Source organism: Heloderma suspectum, chromosome 11 (assembly GCF_057233095.1).
Source record: "Heloderma suspectum isolate Gila_16-S chromosome 11, 16-S_ref, whole genome shotgun sequence".
In the NCBI taxonomy this organism is placed as follows: Eukaryota; Metazoa; Chordata; class Lepidosauria; order Squamata; family Helodermatidae; genus Heloderma; species Heloderma suspectum.
Genome location: NC_139468.1, coordinates 44,440,331 through 44,461,612, shown reverse-complemented (window position 1 = coordinate 44,461,612; position 21,282 = coordinate 44,440,331). Strand labels below are relative to the sequence as shown.

Below are 21,282 nucleotides of genomic sequence, written 5' to 3'. Positions count from 1 at the left end.
GCCCCCCCCCCCCCCCCGCTCCCAGCTGGAAGAAAAACATCAAACTGTCGACGGGAAAACTCAGCAGCACTTCAGAAGTCAGTATCCATAAAGTAAGCGAACAAGCACTGCTTCTGCTGACTGCTCTTCGTGCAAAAGTAACAATCGCTGCAGCGACAGAGAAAGCTCTCCTCCTATCCTTCTAGATGAGGAACAAAACATTCTGGGACTGGAGGAGCGCTTCCTCCGTGAGCTGTCCAGGCGGCCCCTCCAAACACTCTACCACTTACATGTGGGAATGTAGGCAACCATGCTTAAGGAGCCCCAGGGGAGACCCGCTCCCTGAGCCCCCCTGCGTGCGTCAGCCGTGGGAAATGCAGCCGCAGCAGCTGCTTCCAGGCAGTGTGGTATCAGGACCCAGGAATGCAAGTGGACAGGCAGGAGCAGCACAGCCATACCCAGAGAAGAAAAGGGGCAAAGGAGTGAGGGAGCTGTCAGGAAAGCTTCCTGAAAAGCTGCCCCCAAGGAGGCGGAGAGCGCCCCTCCGGAAGGAGAGCCCGGCACTGCCAGCAGCTCGGCCTCCCCTCTGCTGATGGCCTGTGAATCCCCCTTCCCATCCCCAGGAGTCATGTCAGCCTCTGAGCCCCCCCCCCCCCCCCGGCCACACGCGGAGAAAAGGCTGGTACCTAAGCCACTCTGCTTCACTTCTGAGGAATGCCTGGAGTAGGAGAAGAGGCGATACCCCCCGCACTTGGAGGAGGACTCTGACAGCACCTGTGGGAAGGAAGCCCTCGCTGGTGGGTGGAGACCCTGCGGCGGAGGGAAACTGTCCCCAGCCTCAGGTCAGGACAGAAGCTCTGAGAAGGAGGCGACAGCCCTCCTTGTGAGCAGACCAGCTGACACAGCAGGCAAGAAGGGGGCTGGAAGCTGCAGCGACGCTCCCAATCACGCGCTGAGACTCCCCACCCCCCCTCCACTTTGCCCACCCACTGAGCTACCTCCATGGAGCCAGCCTTGCGATTCCGGATCAGAGGGGATCGCCGCTGCATGCAGGTGGGCTCCAAGGGCTGCTGGGTCCGGCCTGCCTCATCCGTGGCCTTTGGCCTGGCCACATCCTCCAGGCTGCCCCGCTCTGGCTGCTTCACTCCCTTCTGCAACAAAGTGCCAGCCATGTTAGAAAGGGCGAGGGGGCAGAAGGCAGCATTCCTGGCAGCGGGAGGGGAGGGGAGGGGAGGGGGTGGACGAGCATCCTGCTTGTAGCGAGGAGCATCAGCAAGAGAGGTCCAAGACTGGTGGGGACGAGGGAGAGGGCCTTTTCTGTGGTGGCCCCCACTCTGTGGAACTCCCTCCCCAGGGAACTCCGTCATGCCCCCTCTTTAATGAGCTTCCGTCGTGCATTAAAAACGTGGTTGTTCAGGCAGGCATTTGGGGTGGGTTAGGGTATTTTAGAAAATGTTTTTATTGTAGAATTTTATTGTTTTAAACTGTTTTATTGTATGTTGTACATCGCCCAGAGTGGCTGGGTGACCAGCCAGATGGGAGATTAATAAATTTAATAATAAATAAATAAATTTAATAATAAATAAATAAGTTTAATAATAAATAAGTCCTCCCTCCTAGACTTAGTCAAAGGAGGGTGGGGGGAAGGACAGAGAAAGAAAGAGGCTGTGCAGCCCTTTAGTAGTGTCTCAAGATTCACAATGACATGACGACGACGGGATTATTGAGGGATAAGATAAAGCATCTGTTTATTGTTTGGCTCTTCAACAGCTCTTCTCTGCCAACAACAGCTACAGCTGTGTCTGCCTCTCTGCTTCTTCCATGAGTCAGATGCAAAACTTTTGCCTGAACCTCTTACCGGGGGGGGGGCGGGGGGGGGCGGGGGGGGGCAAAGAGAGTGTCCAGCCGCCCCCTCTCATCTTCTCTGCTAGTTGCATCCAGTCTCTCTTCACCCACCACCCTCCGAGGAGTAGCCTGCCAGGTCCCACTTCTGTGCCCCTTCCCAGGAGAGAGCCGGTCCAGAGCAGGCCTGAAGCCAGACCAGGAGCCACAGAGGAGGGGAAGCTCCATGCCTGCTGCGGGCAGGCGGGGCCCCATCGAGGGCCACAGCAGGCTCACCTCTGCTGATGCAGGGCGGAAGCCACACCCCGCGGGGGCGCTGCCATCCTCCTCGCAGCCCTTCACTCCTGGGCTGAAGTGCAGCTCCACGTGGAACCGCTCCTCCGAGGAAGGGTCCTGCCAAGACAGCAAGGCGCTGCTGTAGAAACCGGGGTGCAGCTTCGGCCCTTGGCCTGCCCCGGCTGCCGCCGCCCCCCTCACCTTGTTGTTGTCCTCATAGAGCATGACGACAATCTGCGTCATGTAGTTCAGCTCCGAAATGGCACTGAGGTAGTCCATGGCCCTCTTCCACTGTGGGTCTTTAGATTCCTGGCACGCACAAGGCGGGAAGGAGTGCAGGATGAAAGCGCTGACAAGGGCCGAAAGGGGAAGCCCAGCTACACGGCCCTGCCGGAGTCCAGGACTCACCGGGATTTTGGAGTTTGCCTGAGGGGGTTTTGCACAAGGCTTCATAGCCCGCAGCTTTTCACAGCTCTCTCGCTCACACTGGCTGAAAAGCCCAGCATGCTTTGGGCCCTTTCAGGCATACACAAGGGCATTGGGGGGGCGGGGAGCAGAGAGCCTGCCTTTCCTTGAGAGAGGAGCTGCTGAGGAGGACTGAGAAAGGATCCAGAGCAGGTCAGCAATGGGGAAAGGATGCGAGTTTGCAGAGACGCATCCACCGTGTCTCCAAGCCAGGAGAAGCACTCGGCACACTCCCACCTTTCTCCCAGGGCAAACAAAACAGAAGAGGCTCAGCACCTGTTGGCTCTGAAACCACGGGAGGCCTGTGCCAGGACATGGAGACCGCTGGTGGTGTAAAGGGCTTCCTCCACGAAGAGTCCCTTGAAGGGAGCGGGGGGGCGGCTTCTGCTACAGCCAGTGCAAGAGCTGGCAAAGCTAAACTGCAAGGAGTCTTTCCCTGCCTCACAGGAGCTGGTGAACTCTGGCTAAGCCACTGCACGTCCCCACTGAATGCCCAATCACACCCCCCCGCCACACGCCGCTGGCTCGCTCACATCCAGGAGGCCCCCATAGCGGAAGATGTTGAGCAGGGAATGGACATGGCTCTCACTGGTGAAGTACAGACGTGTTCGGACGTGGCGCCCTGGAGACAGGACTCCTCTCGAATACCTGAAACCAGACCAGCGAGAGCTGCATGAGCCGTAGCTCGAGCAGCGACACAGGGTGCAAGGAAGATGGTCCCAAAGAAGGGAGGCGCCTTGCTGCTGCAAAGCAGCAGCCATGCCAAGAGCTCTGGCACCAGAGGCCTGGAGGCTGGCACCAGGGCCAAGGGGGCGGGCAGCCCTCCCTGGCCATGCAATGCGGAGCTGACACCCGGCAGGAGGGGGCAAGGTGGCCAACGGGCCGAGGGCCGTAGCTCAGAGCCACCATGCCAGCCAGCAGAGCCACACCAGGCAAAGGCGGGAGGCCCACCCAGAGGAAAGGCTGTGCACATCCTGCGGGAGCCCACTGCGGCTGCCAAGGGCAGGAGGAGGCGAGGCGCCTGCACGAGGGAGACCTCCAGGGTGGTCTGGCGACAGACAGGGTGATGTTCCACACTCTGACAGGAAGTGAGTCCAAGAGACGTGACGCACAGCAAAGAAGCAGGAACACCACCCCGCTGCTACCTCCTGCCCTCCCCGCCCAGCTCTCCCAGTGGGGGATCTGCCCTGTGCCCCCCTCCCAACAGTCCTTACAGGGGATGCAGTTTGTTGACAGACTCATCCTCATGGGTCCTCTGCAGGTCCAGCTGGATCTTCCTGATGAGTGGCAGGCAGAAGCCAACGGCAATATCCAGCTTCTCTTGCTTGTTGATCCCATATTCCTGCCAAGGAGGAGGCGGTGAAATGAGGGTGCTTCGAGGGGCCTCTCGGCCAAGCCTGGGGCCAGGTGCTCTTGCCCGTGTGGCTGGCAACTCTGCACCGCCTGGGGCTGCCCAGCAACCACACCGTGCCATACCTGGGGGATGACGACATCAGCCAGGGCCTTGGAGAGCCGGAGCAACTCCGTGGTGCCCTCCAGGCGGAGGCCAGCGTTGTGCTGCGTGTCGTACTTGGCACAGTCGTAGATGTCCGGGATCTTGCTGACGTCGTAGCGCCTGTTCCTCAAGCGGAAGTCCTGCTGCAGCTTCCTCCAGCGCTGCAGCATCAGCTCCAGTGTCTCACTGTGGTAGAGCTGCAGGTCTAGAGAACGACGGCGCCCACAGCCGCGCAGGTGGAGGGAACAAGGTCAGAACAGCCCTAGGGCAGAAGGGAGATTGGGGGCCACCGGCAGACCTCGCGGAGATGTGCCGTGAGATGCCAAGGCTCCTCGGACTCCCAACTGCTGTAGCAACAGCGGCAGCAAAGAGACCCCCCCGCAAAATCAGACTTCAGAAATACGAAGCCAGGGCAGGCAGGGAAGGGGGCAGGGAGAACCAGGAGTGGATGCTTGTGTGGAATGACTGTGAACTGAGTTCCGACACAAAAACAAACCCTGGGCCCGTGGGCAGAGGCCGTCCCTGAATTCTGCGCATGTCTGCTCTCTGCTTACCCCTATTTTACCAAGTAGGTCCTGCAAGCCTAAAGCTTCCCATCCACCCAGCATCCTAGGGTGGGGGGGAGCAGACTTCAAGGACTGCAGGATCTACTTTGTTTTTTTTCATTAGAACTGCAAGGTCCACCCCCACGAGCCAGGTGCAAAATAGCGGCTGGATATGTGGGGAACAGACAGTAAGAATGGAGGAACAGGGTGCCTCAGAGCACAGGCTCAACACAGGAATTTGTTTTCAGTATCAAACTGAACTCACAGTCATCACACAAAAACTCACTTCTGCTCCCCCACCTCCCGCTCCCACAGCTTTCTTTCATCTCTGCAGCCTAATTTAGGAGTCACAAACCCATGGTCCCCCAGTGACCCCAATCTTCCCCACTGCCCTAGAGCACATGAACACAAACCACAAAGCATCCTCCCCCATCCCTATACCCCACTCTCCCCACCTGCAGACTTGGGGTCTTCCAGCTGTTTCTGGATCTGAGAAGTGAGGCTCTCAATCAGGTCAAAGACCCGATCACAGATTTCCACAGGATTCTGGATGATGCCCATGGACTTGATGAGCGAGACACTGCCTGTTGGTGCCAGCTGAAGGCAGATAAGAGCACAGCAATAATTTAAAAAGTTACACTAAGTAACAGGTCTTAAGCAGCAGCTCTATTTGCAAACCCCCACGTTGGCAGGCACAAGAGAACGGCCTTCTCATCCCGATGGAACTCCCTTCCTCGGGAAGTGCTCTTGGCTCCCTCCCTGACTGGTCTTACAAGGGCCTTACAGAGGTGGAGTTTTCCACCTGCTTTTAATTGAATTATGCTCTTGATAAGCTGTAGATAAGTGGTCACTGAGGTCATCAGAGGGCATGTTCCTGGTGGTTCCACATGGACCTATGGCCCTGTTGGAGTCCACCAGGAGAAGAGCCTTCAGTGTGGTGGCCGCCTTCCTATGGAATTCCCTGCCTTTAGAGGTCAGGCAGGCGCCAACATTGTGTTCTTTTCGGCGCCTCCTGAAGACATTGTTCTTTCAAGAGGCCTTCCTTGCATGACCAGCCGTGGGTTGTTGAATTCCACTTCTTTGGGATTTGTCTTTTTAAAAATGTTTTAACTTTTTTAACTTGTTTAACCATTGTTTTATTCTTATGTTGTTCACCGCTCCGAAATCTTCTGATGAGGAGCGGTATATAAATATTGTAAATAAATAAATAGTTTTAACTGTCGCCTTTCTTTCTTGTCGGCTTGTGTTAAAATGTTTTAGGTTGTTGTTTTAGTTAACTATGCTTTTACAGTATGCTTTTACAGATATATCATTTTATCTGCACACTGTTTGGGGAGGGCAGGCTTATCATAGAATCATAGAATAGTAGGGTTGGAAGGGGCCTACAAGGCCATCGAGTCCAACCCCCTGCTCAATGCAGGAATCCAAGTCAGAGCTTCCCTGACAAATGGCTGTCCAGCCTCGTCTTGAAGGCCTCCAGCGTGGGAGAGCCCACCACCTCCCCAGGTCATTGGTTCTATTAAAATACATCAGTGAAAATGAAGGACGGCTCCTGCTGGCCAGGCTGCCCCTCACCTTCTCGCAGTCCTCTTCGCAGAACGCGGCGTCCTTCTGCATGATCTCCCGGAGGCGCGCCTTCACCCGGTGCTGGCAGCTGCTGAGGGAGTCGCTGTCGCTGTCCAGAAGGCCGTTCATGTTGGCGCTCTTCACCATCTGCACCAGAATGGGCGTCAGCTCCCCCTCTAGCGCAAGGAGGCCCTGCAGAGGGGAACAGGTCCAAGCTGCCCTGGGTATGGCCCCAATCCTGATAGAACTGCCCAGGATAGTAAGGAAGCCACATGCAGGACTCACTTTACCCCACAGAATGGAATATGCCTGACACGTGGCTCCAGGCAAGAGGGGCAGGGCATCAGCCCCCCCCCCCCCCAGCACTTGCAAGAGCTCACCAGCTTTACAAGAGGATCCAGCAGAAGGTGCCTCCCACACTGGAGAGAAGGAACCCACCTTTGCAAATGCTGCCGCTGTCATCTGGACCCTGCCTTCATCGGAGGCGTAGATTTTGAGGTCGTGGCGGTAAGTGCTGTGCAGCCGAAGGAGGCCACATCCTGGGAAGCCAGCATAGTCCCCTGGGTGGAGAACAGCGCATGGCCAACGGCTGCAGCCTGAGCCCTTGGGGCTTCCATCGCAAACACACCCTTGTCAGAGAGGCTTGAGGTGGATGAGAGGCAAGGCTCTGGGCTGGGGGGCACATTTTGGCACATCGGAACGCTACCATCCCAGGTTAGAAATGCCACTTGGCAGCTGATGGCCTGATCCAACTGTTCCTCTACTTAGCAAATAATCCGTGTCCAGCCTCAGGCACAGACACACATTTTACTGCATGATCCGGGGTTACGCCTCAAAGTCCCTTGCACCAGTGGAGCCAGAAGATACCCCAGGATAGCACCAGCCTCCTGCCACCGCAAGGGAAAAGAACAAGTGGAGGAGGGGAGGAATCTTTTGCTCTCCCAGGGCTCAGTGAGGATGTAACATCACACTAACAAAAGGGGTGGTGTAAATCAGAAGTCTACCACTTCCCAATCAGAACGGAGGACAGGATACTGACTGACTCAGCATCAGCCTGGTTACCTGAAGGATCATCTCCTCCCATATATACCTGCCTGGACCCTAAGATCGTCTTCAGAGGCCTTCTCTGGGAGCCCTCTGCCAAAGGAAGTGAGGTGAGCGGCTACTAAGAACACGGCTTTTTCTGCTGTGGCATCCTGGTTGTGGGTGAGCGACCCAGAGAGGCTCTCCTGGCTCCTATGTTGCACTCTTTTCAGCACCAGGTGAACACCTCCTTATTTTCCCAGCCATTTTAGTCTTTCAGTTTCTGTTTTAAATCTTTGCACTGCAGGTAGGTTTTATTTTGGTTTTAATTTTTATTTTATCCTGTATTTTAAACTTGTATACTGTATTTTATCATGTTGTATTTTATTATTTTAACTGTTGTGAACTGCCCAGAGAGCTTTGGCTGGTATAGAAATGTAATAAATAAATAAATAAACAAACAAACAAACAAACAAACAAACTCTGCAGTCAATCCTGGCACACCACCAAGAGTACATGAACAACAACACCCTGGATCAGTTTCTGGAGGGGGGCCGCGTTGGTCTCTTACAGCAAAAACAGCGAAGAGTCTTGTGGCACTTCGAAGACTAACAAGCTTATTCTGGCAGAAGCTTTCATGGACTACAGCCCACCTGATGCATTGAGTATTATGGAGTTTCATGGAGGGTGGTGGTGGAATTGTAAACAGTGAGGTCAGAAGGAAGTGACCATTTCATTACTAATAGCGATCATTCACAGCGCAGTTGTTGCTAATAACACAAACATCCTGGCACTAGGTAAGCCAATTTATACATGCAACATGTGATAAAAATCCTTTATCCCGATTCAAGCCTCTGGCGACAGAATTAAATCTGTTGATGGATTCTAATTTAGCAGTCTCTTGCTCTAATCTCCCTTTGAAGTTCCTTTGCTCCACGATGGCCTCTTTAAGGTCTGTCACCAATTTTAAAGCACGATTGTTGGATGATAGGCACTTTCTGCATTTAGTTTCTTTCTAATCTCACTGTTTGACATTCTCTTCCCCATCCCCACATCAAACTCTCCATAATACTGCATGCATTTGATAAAGTGGAGTGTAATCCACAAAAGTTTATGCCAGAATAAATGTGTTGGTCTTTAAGGTGCCACAAGACTCTCTGTTGTTCTTACCTGGGGCTCCAGCTCTTCTCCCCAGACTTAGATAAGTAGAAGCAGACAGGTGGGGCCTTTGCAGATGGAACACTTGGCACGCCCAAATGCCGGGACAAAAGCAAAAAGAAATGAGAGGCAGATGAACAAGATTTTCTTCTCAGACCCCTCATAGGAACCCTACCTCAGGACTCCAGAACCAAACAAGGGTCCAGACCCCCCAAGAATCTCAAACCCACTCTGCGTGTGCAGAGCGCTCACTCCCCCCCAAGGCCAGTGTCTCCCCCACTGACTCTGTCCAGAATATGGGGAAACCGTACAAGTTTTAACAATCCTCCATTACTCGTCAGGCACTAGCCGCTTTTCCCATTCAGAGGTGCCGGGATGCCTCTGCAAATGGCGGAGAGGGGGCCCTGGATGCCCACGAGCACAGGCCAGCGCAGGCACCAGGGAGGCGCAGCCACCTTTGCGGGGAACACAGGAGATCCTCCTCCTAGCTGGACACTGGCGGCCCCTTTTCGCATGCAGAGTCAGAGCTGGGGCAAACGCAGGGCAAACGGGGGCAAAAGGCCCAATGCTCACCCCGCAGGCAACGACTGTCTCGGTGACCACGTGCTCTCCTGCAACACCCGAACCTCCAAACGCAGGCCTCGGTGGTGAAGCGAGAAGCAGCTTTGAGGGATGCAGCATGGAAGCACGCCTGAGGCCAAGAACCTCTTCCTTGACTCACTCAACTGCTCCAACAAAGCAGCTCCTGATGATGCAAGTGCTGCCCACCCTTCGCCGCCCCTCAGCCCAGCCCCTCGGGCCTCTCTGCCAGCCAGCAGCAGGACACGCGAGAGGAGAGGCATTCCCTAGGCCCAGCGTCCCACAGTCTGCAAGAGCAGCAGAGGCTCATGGGCAGCCAGCTGCTCCACTGTGGGACTGCAGCAATTCCGGTTTACAAGGATCCGGCATCTTTTCAGAGTTGCCTTGGGAGTGCAGAGCTGAAGAGCAACAGAATCTGGCCTCTGTCCTCGGCCACGGGGAGGGGTCCCCCCACTTCCCAGGAGGCACTTCACAGCAAGCGGGGGCAGCCAGGCCCAATGGGGTATCAACACCTGTTCGCAACTCACCACGTCGTTCCGGCATGGTCAAGCTGACCTCCCCCTCCTCCCCTTCCATTCTTCTCTAGCATGTCTTGTCTATGGGGTTTGTAAACCTGTCTTCCTTTCTTTCTTTCTTTCTTTCTTTCTTTCTTAACTGATGTGAGCTGCTTTGTAAGACCATGTTTGTCTGAAAAGCAGGATAGCCATATCATACAATGAATACACAACAGACAGGCCTGCTACAGGTGCGGCCATTCTCAGTATGGAGCTGCAGTCGTAGGAAAAGCTGTACAGGTTGCCCCAAAGCTGCTACATAGCTTTCAACGGCAGAAGAGCCCTACTAGGAACAACAGGCTTGGTTGTTCCTAGTAGGAACAACCAATGATGCTGTCTATGATGCTGTCATAGCGCAACATCACTCCACTGCTTTTATCTGTTCAATAAAAGCTGGGATTGCTTCAACTGTGTCTCTGTTGATTTATTTTATTTATTTAGAGAATTTCTAAGTTGCTCTATCAGGCAAAAGCATCTTGGAGAAGTGGGACATATACAAAAACACAACAAATAAAAACACCAAAATCAGAGCAGCAGAGAGACATAGTAGGAAGTAATTAGGGATGTTTCCCCTTCATGGATCACTGCCTTGTTGTGGCGAAGGGGCTTGCGTAACTCAGTGAAGCCATAAGCTATGCCGTGCAGGGCCACCCAAGACGGACAGGTCATGGCAGAGAGTTCTGACAAAACATGGTCCACTGGAGAAGGAAATGGCAACCCACTCCAGTATTCTTGCCAAGAAAACCCCATGGAACGTGTCACAAGGCTAAAAGAGATGACGCCGGAAGATGAGCCCCTCAGGTCGGAAGGTGTCCAATATACTACTGGGGAAGAGCAGAGGGTATTTCCAAGTAGCGCCAGAAAGAGTGAAGCAGCTGGGCCAAAGCCGAAAGGACACTCAGCTGTGGATGTGTCTGGTGATGAAAAGAAAGTCCAATGCTGTGAAGAACAATATTGTTTAGGAACCTGGAATGTCAGATCAATGAATCAAGGTAAGCTGGAGGTGGTCAAACATGAGATGGCAAGATTGAACATTGACATCTTGGGAATCAGCGAACTCAAATGGACAGGCATGGGCGAATTTAATTCAGGTGACCATCATATCTACTATTGTGGGCAAGAATCCCTTAGAAAAAATGGAGTAGCACTCATAGTCAACAAAAGGGTGGGAAAAGCAGTACTGGGGTACAATCTTAAAAATGATAGAATGATCTCAGTACGAATCCAAGGCAAACCATTCAACATCACAGTAATTCAAGTCTATGCCCCAACCACTGAGGCCGAAGAAGCTGAGGTTGATCGGTTCTATGAAGACCTACAACACCTTCGAGAACTAACACCAAAAAGAGATGTCCTCTTCATCATAGGGGATTGGAATGCTAAAGCAGGAAGTCAAGAAATCACCGGGATAACAGGCAGGCATGGCCTTGGTGTACAAAATGAAGCAGGACAAAAGTTAATAGAGTTTTGCCAAGAGAACATGCTGATCATAGCAAACACTCTTTTCCAACAGCACAAGAGGCGACTCTACACATGGACATCACCAGATGGTCAATATCGAAATCAGATTGATTATGTACTTTGCAGCCAAAGATGGAAAGGCTCCATACAGTCAGTAAAAACAAGACCTGGAGCTGACTGTGGCTCAGATCATGAGCTGCTGCTTGCAAAATTTCAGCTGAAATTGAAGAACGTAGGGAAAGCCACTAAACCATTCAGGTATGACCTAAATCATATCCCTTATGAATATACAGTGGAGGTGAGGAATAGATTTCAGGGATTAGACCTGATAGACAGAGTGCCTGAGGAACTATGGACGGAGGTCCGTAACATTGTTCAGGAGGCAGCAACTCAATCCATCCCGAAGGAAAAGAAATGCAAGAAAGCCAAGTGGCTGTCTGATGAGGCTTTACAAGTAGCTGAGGAAAGAAGGGAAGCGAAAAGCAAGGGAGAAAGGGGAAGATATATCCAACTGAATGCAGAGTTCCAGAGAATAGCAAGGAGAGACAAGAAGGCCTTCTTAAATGAACAATGCAAAGAAATCAAGGCAAACAACAGAATGGGAAAGACTAGAGATCTCTTCAAGAAAATTGGAGATCTCAAGGGAACGTTTTGTGCAAAGACGGGCATGATAAAGGACAAAGGAGGCAGGGACCTAACAGAAGCAGATGAGATTAAGAAGAGGTGGCAAGAATACACAGAAGAACTATACAGGAAAGATCTGAATGTCCCTGATAGCCATGATAGTGCGGTCACTGAACTTGAGCCAGACATCCTTGAGAGTGAAGTCAAGTGGGCCTTAGAAAGCATTAGTAACAACAAAGCTAGCGGAGATGACAGTATTCCAGCTGAGCTATTTAAAATCCTAAAAGATGATGCTGTTAAAGTGCTGCATTCAATATGCCAACACATTTGGAACACTCAACAGTGGCCGCAAGACTGGAAAAGGTCAGTTTACATTCCAATTCCAAAGAAGGGCAACGCCAAAGAGTGTTCAAACTACCGCACAATTGCACTCATTTCACATGCCAGAAAGGTGATGCTCAAAATCCTACAAGCTAGGCTTCAGCAGTATGCGAACCGAGAACTACCGGAAGTACAAGCTGGGTTTCGAAGAGGCAGAAGAACTAGAGATCAAATCGCCAACATTCGCTGGATCATGGAGAAAGCAAGAGAATTCCAGAAAAACGTCTATTTCTGCTTCATTGACTACGCTAAAGCCTTTGATTGTGTGGATCACAACAAACTGTGGCAAATTCTTAAAGTGATGGGAGTACCAGACCACCTTACCTGTCTCCTGAGAAACCTGTACGAGGGTCAAGAAGCAACAGTCAGAACCAGACATGGAACAACTAAGTGGTTCAAAATTGGGAAAGGAGTACGACAAGGCTGCATATTGTCACCCTGCTTATTTAACTTATATGCAGAGTACATCATGAGAAATGCCGGGTTGGATGACTCAGAGGTCGGAATTAAGATTGCTGGGAGAATTATCAACAACCTCCAATACGCAGACGTTACCACCCTAATGGCAGAAAGCGAAGAGGATCTAAAGAGCCTCTTGTTGAGGGTGAAAGAGGAGAGTGCAAAAGCTGGTTTGAAACTCAACATTAAAAAAACGAAGATCATGGCATCTGGCCCTATCACTTCCTGGCATATAGAAGGGGAAGAAATGGAAGCCATGACAGATTTTACTTTCTTGGGCTCCAAGATCACCGCAGACGGTGACTGTAGCCATGAAATTAAAAGACGCTTGCTCCTTGGGAGGAAAGCTATGGCAAACCTAGACAGCATAGTAAGAAGCAGAGACATCACCTTGCCGACAAAGGTCCGTCTAATCAAAGCTATGGTTTTCTCAGTAGTAATGTATGGCTGTGAGAGCTGGACTATAAGGAAGGCTGAGCGCCGAAGAATTGATGCTTTCGAACTGTGATGCTGGAGAAGGAGGTCAAATCAGTCCATCCTAAAGGAAATCAACCCTGAGTGCTCATTGGAAGGACAGATCCTGAAGCTGAAGCTCAAATATTTTGGCCACCTAATGCAAAGAGAAAACTCTCTGGAAAAGACCCTGATGCTGGGAAAGACTGAAGGCAAAAGGAGAAGGGGACGGCAGAGGATGAGATGGCTAGATAGCATCACCGATGCAATGAATATGAACTTGAGCACGTTCCGGGAGAGAGCGCAGGACAGGAAGGCCTGAAGAGTCGGACACGACTGAACGACTGAACAACAACAACAATTAGGGATGTTGGAGGAATCCGTCTCGGGGGTGAAGTTTGCCAAGCTTTCATCAGCTCGCCCCCCCCCCCCCGACTCCAGCTTGCTTCCCCATGAGCTGGCCTGACTTGAATTGTTCCAGGATTTTTTCCTCCTCATAAACAGAAAGTTGCAGCTGCAATTTGTGCAACTTTCTATTCACAAGGGGGGGGGGGAACCAAAAAGTTCCTGGATTTTGGGAAAAGCTTGTGGCTCGGCTCACAAACGCAAGCAGAGCTGGGTGGGCAGTGGGTATCTGTCAGGCCCAAAAAAGGCTGGATTTTCACACAATGGACATCCCTAAGACCAAGAGCATTTAGGGTGAAATGTTATACTTAACAGGTTGGATCCAGATTTAGTCATACTTAGAGTAAACCCACTAAAATCAATGGGACTTAAATTGGTTGCTTAAATTAGTGGGCTCTCCCACACTGGAGGCGTTCAAGACGAGGCTGGACAGCCATCTGTCAGGGATGCTCTGACTCCTGCACTGAGCAGGGGGTTGGACTCGATGGCCTTGTAGGCCCCTTCCAACCTTACTATTCTATGATTCTATGGTTGTGACTAACATAAATCCCATTGATTTCAATGGGTCTCCTCTGGCAGAACATCCGGTTGGAGCCATGGCATCCGGCAGTGACGTGCAGAGTTCTGCAGGTTGCTTATCTCAAACAGCGGGGAAAAGGTTGAGAAACCTTTTTATCTTCCCCTGGAATTAAAAGGGGAAGCTTACGGTACCATCTGGATGAAATCTTGGAAGAACAGCTGCTTTTGTGAAGAAACAGAGAGGCTGAAATCTTAAGAAAAGACGCTGGAGTGTCATCTACTGCACACTGTTTGAAACTTCTAGGCAATTAGGAGACACAAGGACAGACGGATCCAAACAACATCTCTGAATTTAAACTACCAGCAATTTCCGAGGGCTTGTAATTAAATCTGTGTAAGTTTGTTTTTCTTGTTTCTGCAATTATACTTGCTTGTTGTGTTTTGGAAAAAGGGGGATGGCAGAACCAAAGGAAAAAAAGGCTTGAAAACGCCACCTACCCCCCAATGGCTCCCCCAGCAAAGGTTTCTAAAAATGCCGGAGATGAAGAGGAGTTGCTTGCTTTGATAAAAACTATGTCTTTGCAGCTACGAGAGCAGTCAAAGAAACTTGAAACAATTCAGGACTCAATATCCGCCCTTCAGGGGGCTGTGGATTTAATTAATATCTCTTTTCAAAAGATGGAAGTGAAGGTCAATGATCTTGAAGATCGGATTGTTGTGCAGGAAACGGCCATGAAAGTGTCTCATAATGTTTTGTCTGCTTGAATCTGTCAACTGGAGGCCTTCACATGCAGAGCGAATCTACGTATCCTTGGTATTAAAGACGTGGCTACTGATATAGGCTCGCTGGAATTTATGGATAAACTTTTGCATGAGCTATTTGCTTTGCCATCTGATTTCTTACTTGATATTGAGTAAGCATATTGTGTTCCTGGTTCAAGGCATGGCACTAAAGGGACTTCTGGGACTGTTATTGTTCAATTTTCACAAGTCTCCACAAAAAATTACCTTATGCGTCTGGCAAGAGAACGAGCTGCGCTCCGGTGGGGACCACCAAATGACAAGATTATGCTCTTTCATGATTATACTAAAGAAATTGCTGACAGAAGAAGGCAATTTGCCAAGGCAAGAAGTTTGGCAAAGCAAATTAACCTGCAATATCATATTAAATATCCGGCTACATTTTGTGTTCTTTTTGATGATCAGATGAAGAGATTCTTGGATCCTGACGCTGCAGAATTATTTTTAATTGGTATTAAAATTAAATTTAGGGAACCAACTCTCTCAGCCTCTGGAGTTGGAACTTAGCCATTTTTACTGTTTTTTTGAAGTGTTGTTTGGGTTTTAGCTGATAAGTGGTCAGGCAGTAGGCCAAAGATAAATGTTTGCTTATTTTTTTTCTTCTTTCTCTTTTTTATGTTATATTGTAATAAAGTGCATATTTGTGTGTGTGTGAATATACATATAAATATTTTTAGATATGATACTACTTAAAATATACAAATGATTTGTTCCTGTTTTTGTCTTTCTTTTAAACTTCTCTTTTTCCCCCTTTTTATTAGTATTATTACTACTATCACTATAGGATTATTGTTGTTGCTGTTCATTGCTGGCTAAACCTTTAATGTTTATTAATACATGTTAACTGAATAGTAATTTATGGCTAATGGAAATGGATTGTTTGCTTTTATTTCTGTACTAATGTAGCAGCCATATCGGGGGTCAGACTAAGTAGCCTCATGCAGTCTCATGCTTCATGTTCTTGCTGAGCTCTTGCTCTCTGAAATATATGTTTGTAAGCTGACGAGACACAGGAATTTCTTATCATGTCAACAAAGACTAAGGTCATAGTGATATGTATATCATGTTCTCTGCTGTTCTCTGCTTATCATGGCTACCCTATAACCCATTTCTTGTATTATAAACAATGGTGCTAAGAGAGGAAATGTTGAAGACTGCAACCCCACATGGGAGGGAGAGGAGCCGTTTCCTATGTGTCACAATATCTATAAAAACAATCTGCTGATGTAAATTGGGGCTTTTGGCTCTTTGGAAATGATTCCAGCCTTAAGCCCGCACGTTAAATAAAGAAAAACTCTTTGTCCTTCACTCCGTGGTCTCTCTGACTCTGAGTTCTGCAACATAAATGGTGCCGTGACTCGGATGTGGCAGGCTCTGAAACAGAGAGGTGGCAGTTGCCTGCTCTTAATCGCCACACCGGGAGGGAGAACTCGGCGCATGCCTGCCTTTCTTGGCACCACCGACCTTTTTGTTGGGTGAACGGGAGAAAGCCTGCGCTGAGCCTGCCCGAACGGCTGTGAGCAGCAAGAGAACCTTGGGAAGCGGAGGAAGGAACTTGAGCCCTGCCCATACTGCAGCTGCAATTAAGTTGAAACCCACATTGGAAGCCTTCAGGAGAAAGGCAAGTATATGGAGTAAAAAGAGGGCCCCGCCTTTAGGGAGAAAGGCCACTGGGCAGAAAAAAAGAGGGCCCCGCCTTATGAAGAAGGTCAGTGTTTGTATACGTATACAAAAGGTGACCCACCCGATTGGGGGTGGAGGGGGGACTTGATCACTCCCCCGAGCAGGCACTAATACTCAGCAAGGCGCTGAGGAAACTGCTTCGCTGTAGTGGAAAAGTGGGGAAGTGGGTGGCAGGGACATATGAATGAAGTGGTGAAATTGATGATTGTGTGAGTGGCTACTGCGGTTTCTGTTGCATACCGTTGACCGTCCGGGTGCCCAGGCCAGTAGCAAAATGCGTGGTGTAAAAATTCCTCTTGTGCCGGTCAGTGAGACCCCTTACTCGCTGACCAATCCCCTTCCCTCTTTGTGTCCATCTTCATCTTAGGAGGGAGGCTATGGGAGGTGGGGGAAGCAAGACTTGCACCCCCTTGAGATGTATGTTAAAAAAAAAAGAAAAAAGTTTTTTTTTTAAAAGATTCAGAATAGAGAGAGGAGACAGCAAAAAGCTCAAGGTTGAGCTGAGAGAAAAAAAAGAACAAGATCTGTGGCTGTTAATTACAGAAATGTTGCAGGACAGCCTGGCTTTTAACGAAGCGTGGGAGCGTGAGAGCGTGAGGCCGAAGAAGTAGCTGTTAGCCTAGCGCGCCGAGAGGGGGGGGGCAGGAGAATTGCCCACAACGTTCTGAGTTGTGCAACATCATCACCTCGCCTAATTGAAATAAAATCCCTAAGAAATGGAAACTGAAAATGAAGACCCAGAAGATAAAGGCGCAAAACGGAATAAAGGTGAAGAATTTCCTGATAACCTGATTTAGAAGAAAAAAAGATATTGGAGTAACTGTCTTAAAAAACAGTGAAATCTGTGTAGCTGGCTGGCTGACACTGTCAGTGATGTTACAACTTTAAATTAAGACTGTTCTCCTGTTTGAGACCCCAGTGAAGAAAGCTGACCTGAGTTATTTGTTGCCCGTGCCAAAGCAAAGATTTGGCTGCCCTGTACCTCATCGTGTCCTGTTTTAAGCTTGGGATTTACAAAAACGAACAAACTGAGAAGCTTGCCTTTGAAGTCCTGCAAATCACCCCACCGCCTCCCCGAAGAAGATTAATGGCTGCCTGAAAAATGCAAGTATAAGGCGATGCCCATCACCCCCCAGCGTCCTGAGTTTCGGCACTTTGCTTTCGTGTACCAAGTTGAAGGGGAAGAGAAGAAAAGAGGGGTGTGTGTGTGTGTGATATTGTAAATCCCTGGCTAGCTTGTCTAGTGATCGATAGCCCCAAGAGCTCCCCCCCCCCCAACTGCTGGATCTGCTCCATCATGCAAAAAGTGTTTTCCATTCATTGTATTAAATTGCAAAAAAAGTTTGTTGTGTATATTTTATGATTTCTTAGATATCATAAAATATATGTGATATTTGCAGATTAGTGTTAGTTGCAACTCCAAATGATAGTGAGTGTGGTTCCCAATGAAAGACAAGTAGAGAAAGACAAAGACAAGTAGAAAAGACAGAGAAATAGAGAAAGTGGCAGACAGATAGAGAAGGGGGGGGAAGAAGAAAGAGGAGGCAAAAGGCAAAGAGAAACATTTGTAAAGAAGAAGCGTGGCCATAGTTGCCCCCAGGGTGATTTAAAAGCAGCTGATTGTGCCTGGAGCTTATTACCTGGAGTAAAGTAGCCACAATAATGTAATAGTTCTTTAAGATGAAAAAATGTAACTAGAAGGAAAAGAAGAGCCTATCCCAAATGTGTGTCATTGGGACTAGTGTAGGGCAGAAAGGTTTAAGTAAGTGAGTTTAACTTGAAAAAGACAAATGAAGAGACAAGGCTGGTGCATAGAGAGGATTATGTAAAAAGTTTGAAACATAATCTGCAATACAGGCAGATCAGCAAGAAAAAGAAAGCAAAAGAAAGAAAGAGAGATTTCTCTTCCCATACTAATGAGTAAAAGTGTTATCAAGCACTTTGCCTGGGAAGCGAAGTTTGTTTACAGGAAGCTGTGCCTGAGAACCAAACACTTCTAGCCTATGCTGAAAATGCTTGCTAGTGTTGTGCTGCCTCATGGGTAACATGTATGGCATAAAACCCATTTAGCCCAATAGCTCATGGTTCAGAGAAGCTGTCTGATCCAACCATTAGGTACGCCTGTGTGCTGTAAGTTACCCAATAAAGTCTCCTTGTAAGTAAATCCCCCCCCCCCCCCGCTGGAATCCCAAAACACAAGCGGGGCTAGAGCGCCTCACCCAGTATCAAACCCTGCTGTTAGAAGCCATGAAGGCAGGTATGAAGAAGTCAGTTAATATGACCAAAGTGTCTAAAGTGCTGCAAGGTGCCACCGAGGCCCCACAGCGTACTTGGAGCGTCTTTTAGATGCCTATCGCCAGTATACCCCCTCGACCCAGAGGCCCAAGAAGACGTGGACAAAGAAAAATGAAAGAAGACCCAGCAGAAGCAGAGGATTCTTAAGAAAGAACCAGTGTGCCCGGTGTGGACAAGATGGACATTGGTGGCATGAATGCCCAAATAAAATAAATCAAATACACAAAGGAGAAAACCAAAGGAGCCAGAACGGGCAAGAGAGAAGACAGCTTGAGAGGGGCCGTGACATTGACTGTGAGGGGCCGTGACACTGACTTCATGATTGACACTGGAGTGGCATCAACAGCAAGCAAACGTTAGCCTTAAACAAGAAGTCCAAACACTGGGAAAAGTTCTTCAAGCCCAGCATCGCTTTGTCTTAGAAAATAAGCCCCCAATTCCCATCACAGAAGTTCATCCCTTCCAACCAAGAGATAAAGTATGGGTCAAAAAGTAGAAAAATGACCCTTTGACTCCCAGATGGAGAGGACCAAAAACTGTCATACTTTCCACCCCCGCAGCTATAAAAGTAGCTGGAGTTAAACCCTGGATACATTGGACACGAGTCAAAAAAGCAAAAAGGAAAGTGGACTGTAGCTGAAAATCCTTTAAAAATTATTCTGAAAAGGCAGTAAGAAGACTCAGGCTAGACCTTACTGTGGGCACACTGGGAGACTGTCCACCCTGCGTACGGTCAGACCTGCAACTGGGGAAAATTGAAGAAGGGGACTAGACCCTACTGCAGCTTGCCAGGTGAATAGCTGCCCAGCGTACGGTCAGATCCCAAAGAAGATCAAACATGTGTGTTGTAGTGTTAGTAGTGTTGCATTGTGTTTCCTTAATAAGGTGCGAAAAAGGGGGGTCTACCCCTAGAGAGGGAAATCTGTCCCAGCGATTCGCTGATAATTACTGGCTTCACTTAGCTAACATCACTGGAGTAAAGCATTTTTGTTTACCAAGGGATATACCTGCAAACAGGCTTATTAGCTCTTGCCTAATACCTGTCTGTAGACATCCTGGGAAAATTCAAAAAGATACCATGTTAAGCAATTTTAATATAAACTTGACTTATTCCCAAAATTCTGACTGGGGCATAGTTACAAAAATCTTACCCCCTACAGAGTTCACTCTACATACTCCCATCGTAGCTGGAACAAATGCCACGTGTGCACGAATTATTAATGGTCAAAAATCTTCTGGAAAATGTAAAGCTATCCCTAGCCCCCCCTTCCACTGTAATGAAATTCAAAACATATCTTTTAATTATGCACATATACTTCTGCCTCATGGATGGTTTTGAACCTGTGGTTCCCGTACCTGGTCATTCATTCCAGCCAACTTGTCTGATAACCACCCATGTTGCGTTTGGTGCCAATTCTTCCCCCGTGGCCAGAGAAAATCCATCGACGGCAGCCTAGAGCACTCCAACTAACTGAAAATTGTAATAGCCACCTACAGCTATACTCTGACTCAGACAAATTGGCACTGGCAGTATCGTTAGTTGGAGTTCCAGGTCTAGCCTTGGCTGATGGTCTGGAAATCAACCAGTTAGCTTGCAGCTTGGCTAAGAGCATAAATGCCACCTCACGAGCATTGTCATTACTAAATAAAAAAATCGAGCTGGTATAGATTACCTCTTCCTTCTTCATCATCTGGGTTGTGAGACGCACCAAAAGCTGTGCTGTTTTAATTTAACTGATAATAGTAATGCTGTAGACAGATCAACAATCTGCACCATATAGTGGCTGACATAACAATAGGACAACATGATAGGCTCGACTGGTTAACCTCTTGGCTTCCAGATCTTAGCTGGCTCAAAGCATTATTTGTTCTGATCTTACCAGTGGTATTAGTAGGGGTGCTGTTATGTTTCTGCACTCCCTGGTTTATGCTTTGCTTAAACAATCTGTTTACTGCCTCAGCCACAAAAACAGCTGCCCGCTACGCTCTAATAGCCCAACAGGAGGTTAAGTGATATGTATGTTATGAAAAGTTTTGTATGGTGCTTTGCAGACTATTATGAGCATTCGCTTATCAGAAATGCTATAACTGTAATGAAATTATGCATTTAAGGGGGGAATGTAGCAGCCATATCGGGGGTCAGACTAAGTAGCCTCATGCAGTCTTATGCCTCATGTTCTTGCTGAGCTCTTGCTCTCTGAAATATATGTTTGTAAGCTGACGAGACACAGGAATTTCTTATGTCAACAAAGACTAAGGTCATAGTGATATGTATATCATGTTCTCTGCTGTTCTCTGCTGTTCTCTGCTTATCATGGCTACCCTATAACCCATTTCTTGTATTATAAACAATGGTGCTAGGAGAAGAAATGTTGAGGACTGCAACCCCACGCGAGAGGGAGAGGAGGAGCCGTTTCCTATGTGTCACAATATCTATAAAAACAATCTGCTGATGTAAATCGGGGCTTTTGGCTCTTTGGAAATGATTCCAGCCTTAAGCCCGCGCGTTAAATAAAGAAAAACTCTTTTTCCTTCACTCCGTGGTCTCTCTGACTCTGAGTTCTGCAACACTATAAGATTGTTTGGATACTTGGTTTGTTCTTATTGAAGTTTAATATAATTCTGTTTTTTCTTTTTCTTTTTTTCTCTTTCTTCTTTTGCTATCCTCCCTTGCTTCTTGTTTTTAGAATACTGTAATGTTGGAAACTGAAGATTTTGA

General features: G+C 48.7%; 1 protein-coding gene across 15 annotated transcripts in view; it reads right to left on the bottom strand.

Annotated features, from left to right (window-relative positions):
* Nucleotides 1–21,282, bottom strand: part of PPIP5K1 (diphosphoinositol pentakisphosphate kinase 1) — a 109,391-nt gene that overhangs the window by 57,734 nt on the left and 30,375 nt on the right. For all 15 annotated transcript variants that reach the window (XR_014785445.1, XM_084817807.1, XM_084817810.1 and 12 more), the window contains 10 exons: nt 6,607–6,728; nt 6,178–6,360; nt 5,058–5,199; nt 4,039–4,262; nt 3,777–3,904; nt 3,096–3,210; nt 2,299–2,406; nt 2,098–2,214; nt 978–1,130; nt 666–753 (listed from right to left, as the gene is read on the bottom strand). Coding sequence is in view for 14 of the 15 variants with exons in the window: in XM_084817807.1 (XP_084673933.1) it covers nt 666–753; nt 978–1,130; nt 2,098–2,214; nt 2,299–2,406; nt 3,096–3,210; nt 3,777–3,904; nt 4,039–4,262; nt 5,058–5,199; nt 6,178–6,360; nt 6,607–6,728 (1,380 nt within the window). In the remaining variant the exon portion in view is untranslated. The remainder of the gene's footprint in view (nt 1–665; nt 754–977; nt 1,131–2,097; nt 2,215–2,298; nt 2,407–3,095; nt 3,211–3,776; nt 3,905–4,038; nt 4,263–5,057; nt 5,200–6,177; nt 6,361–6,606; nt 6,729–21,282) is intronic.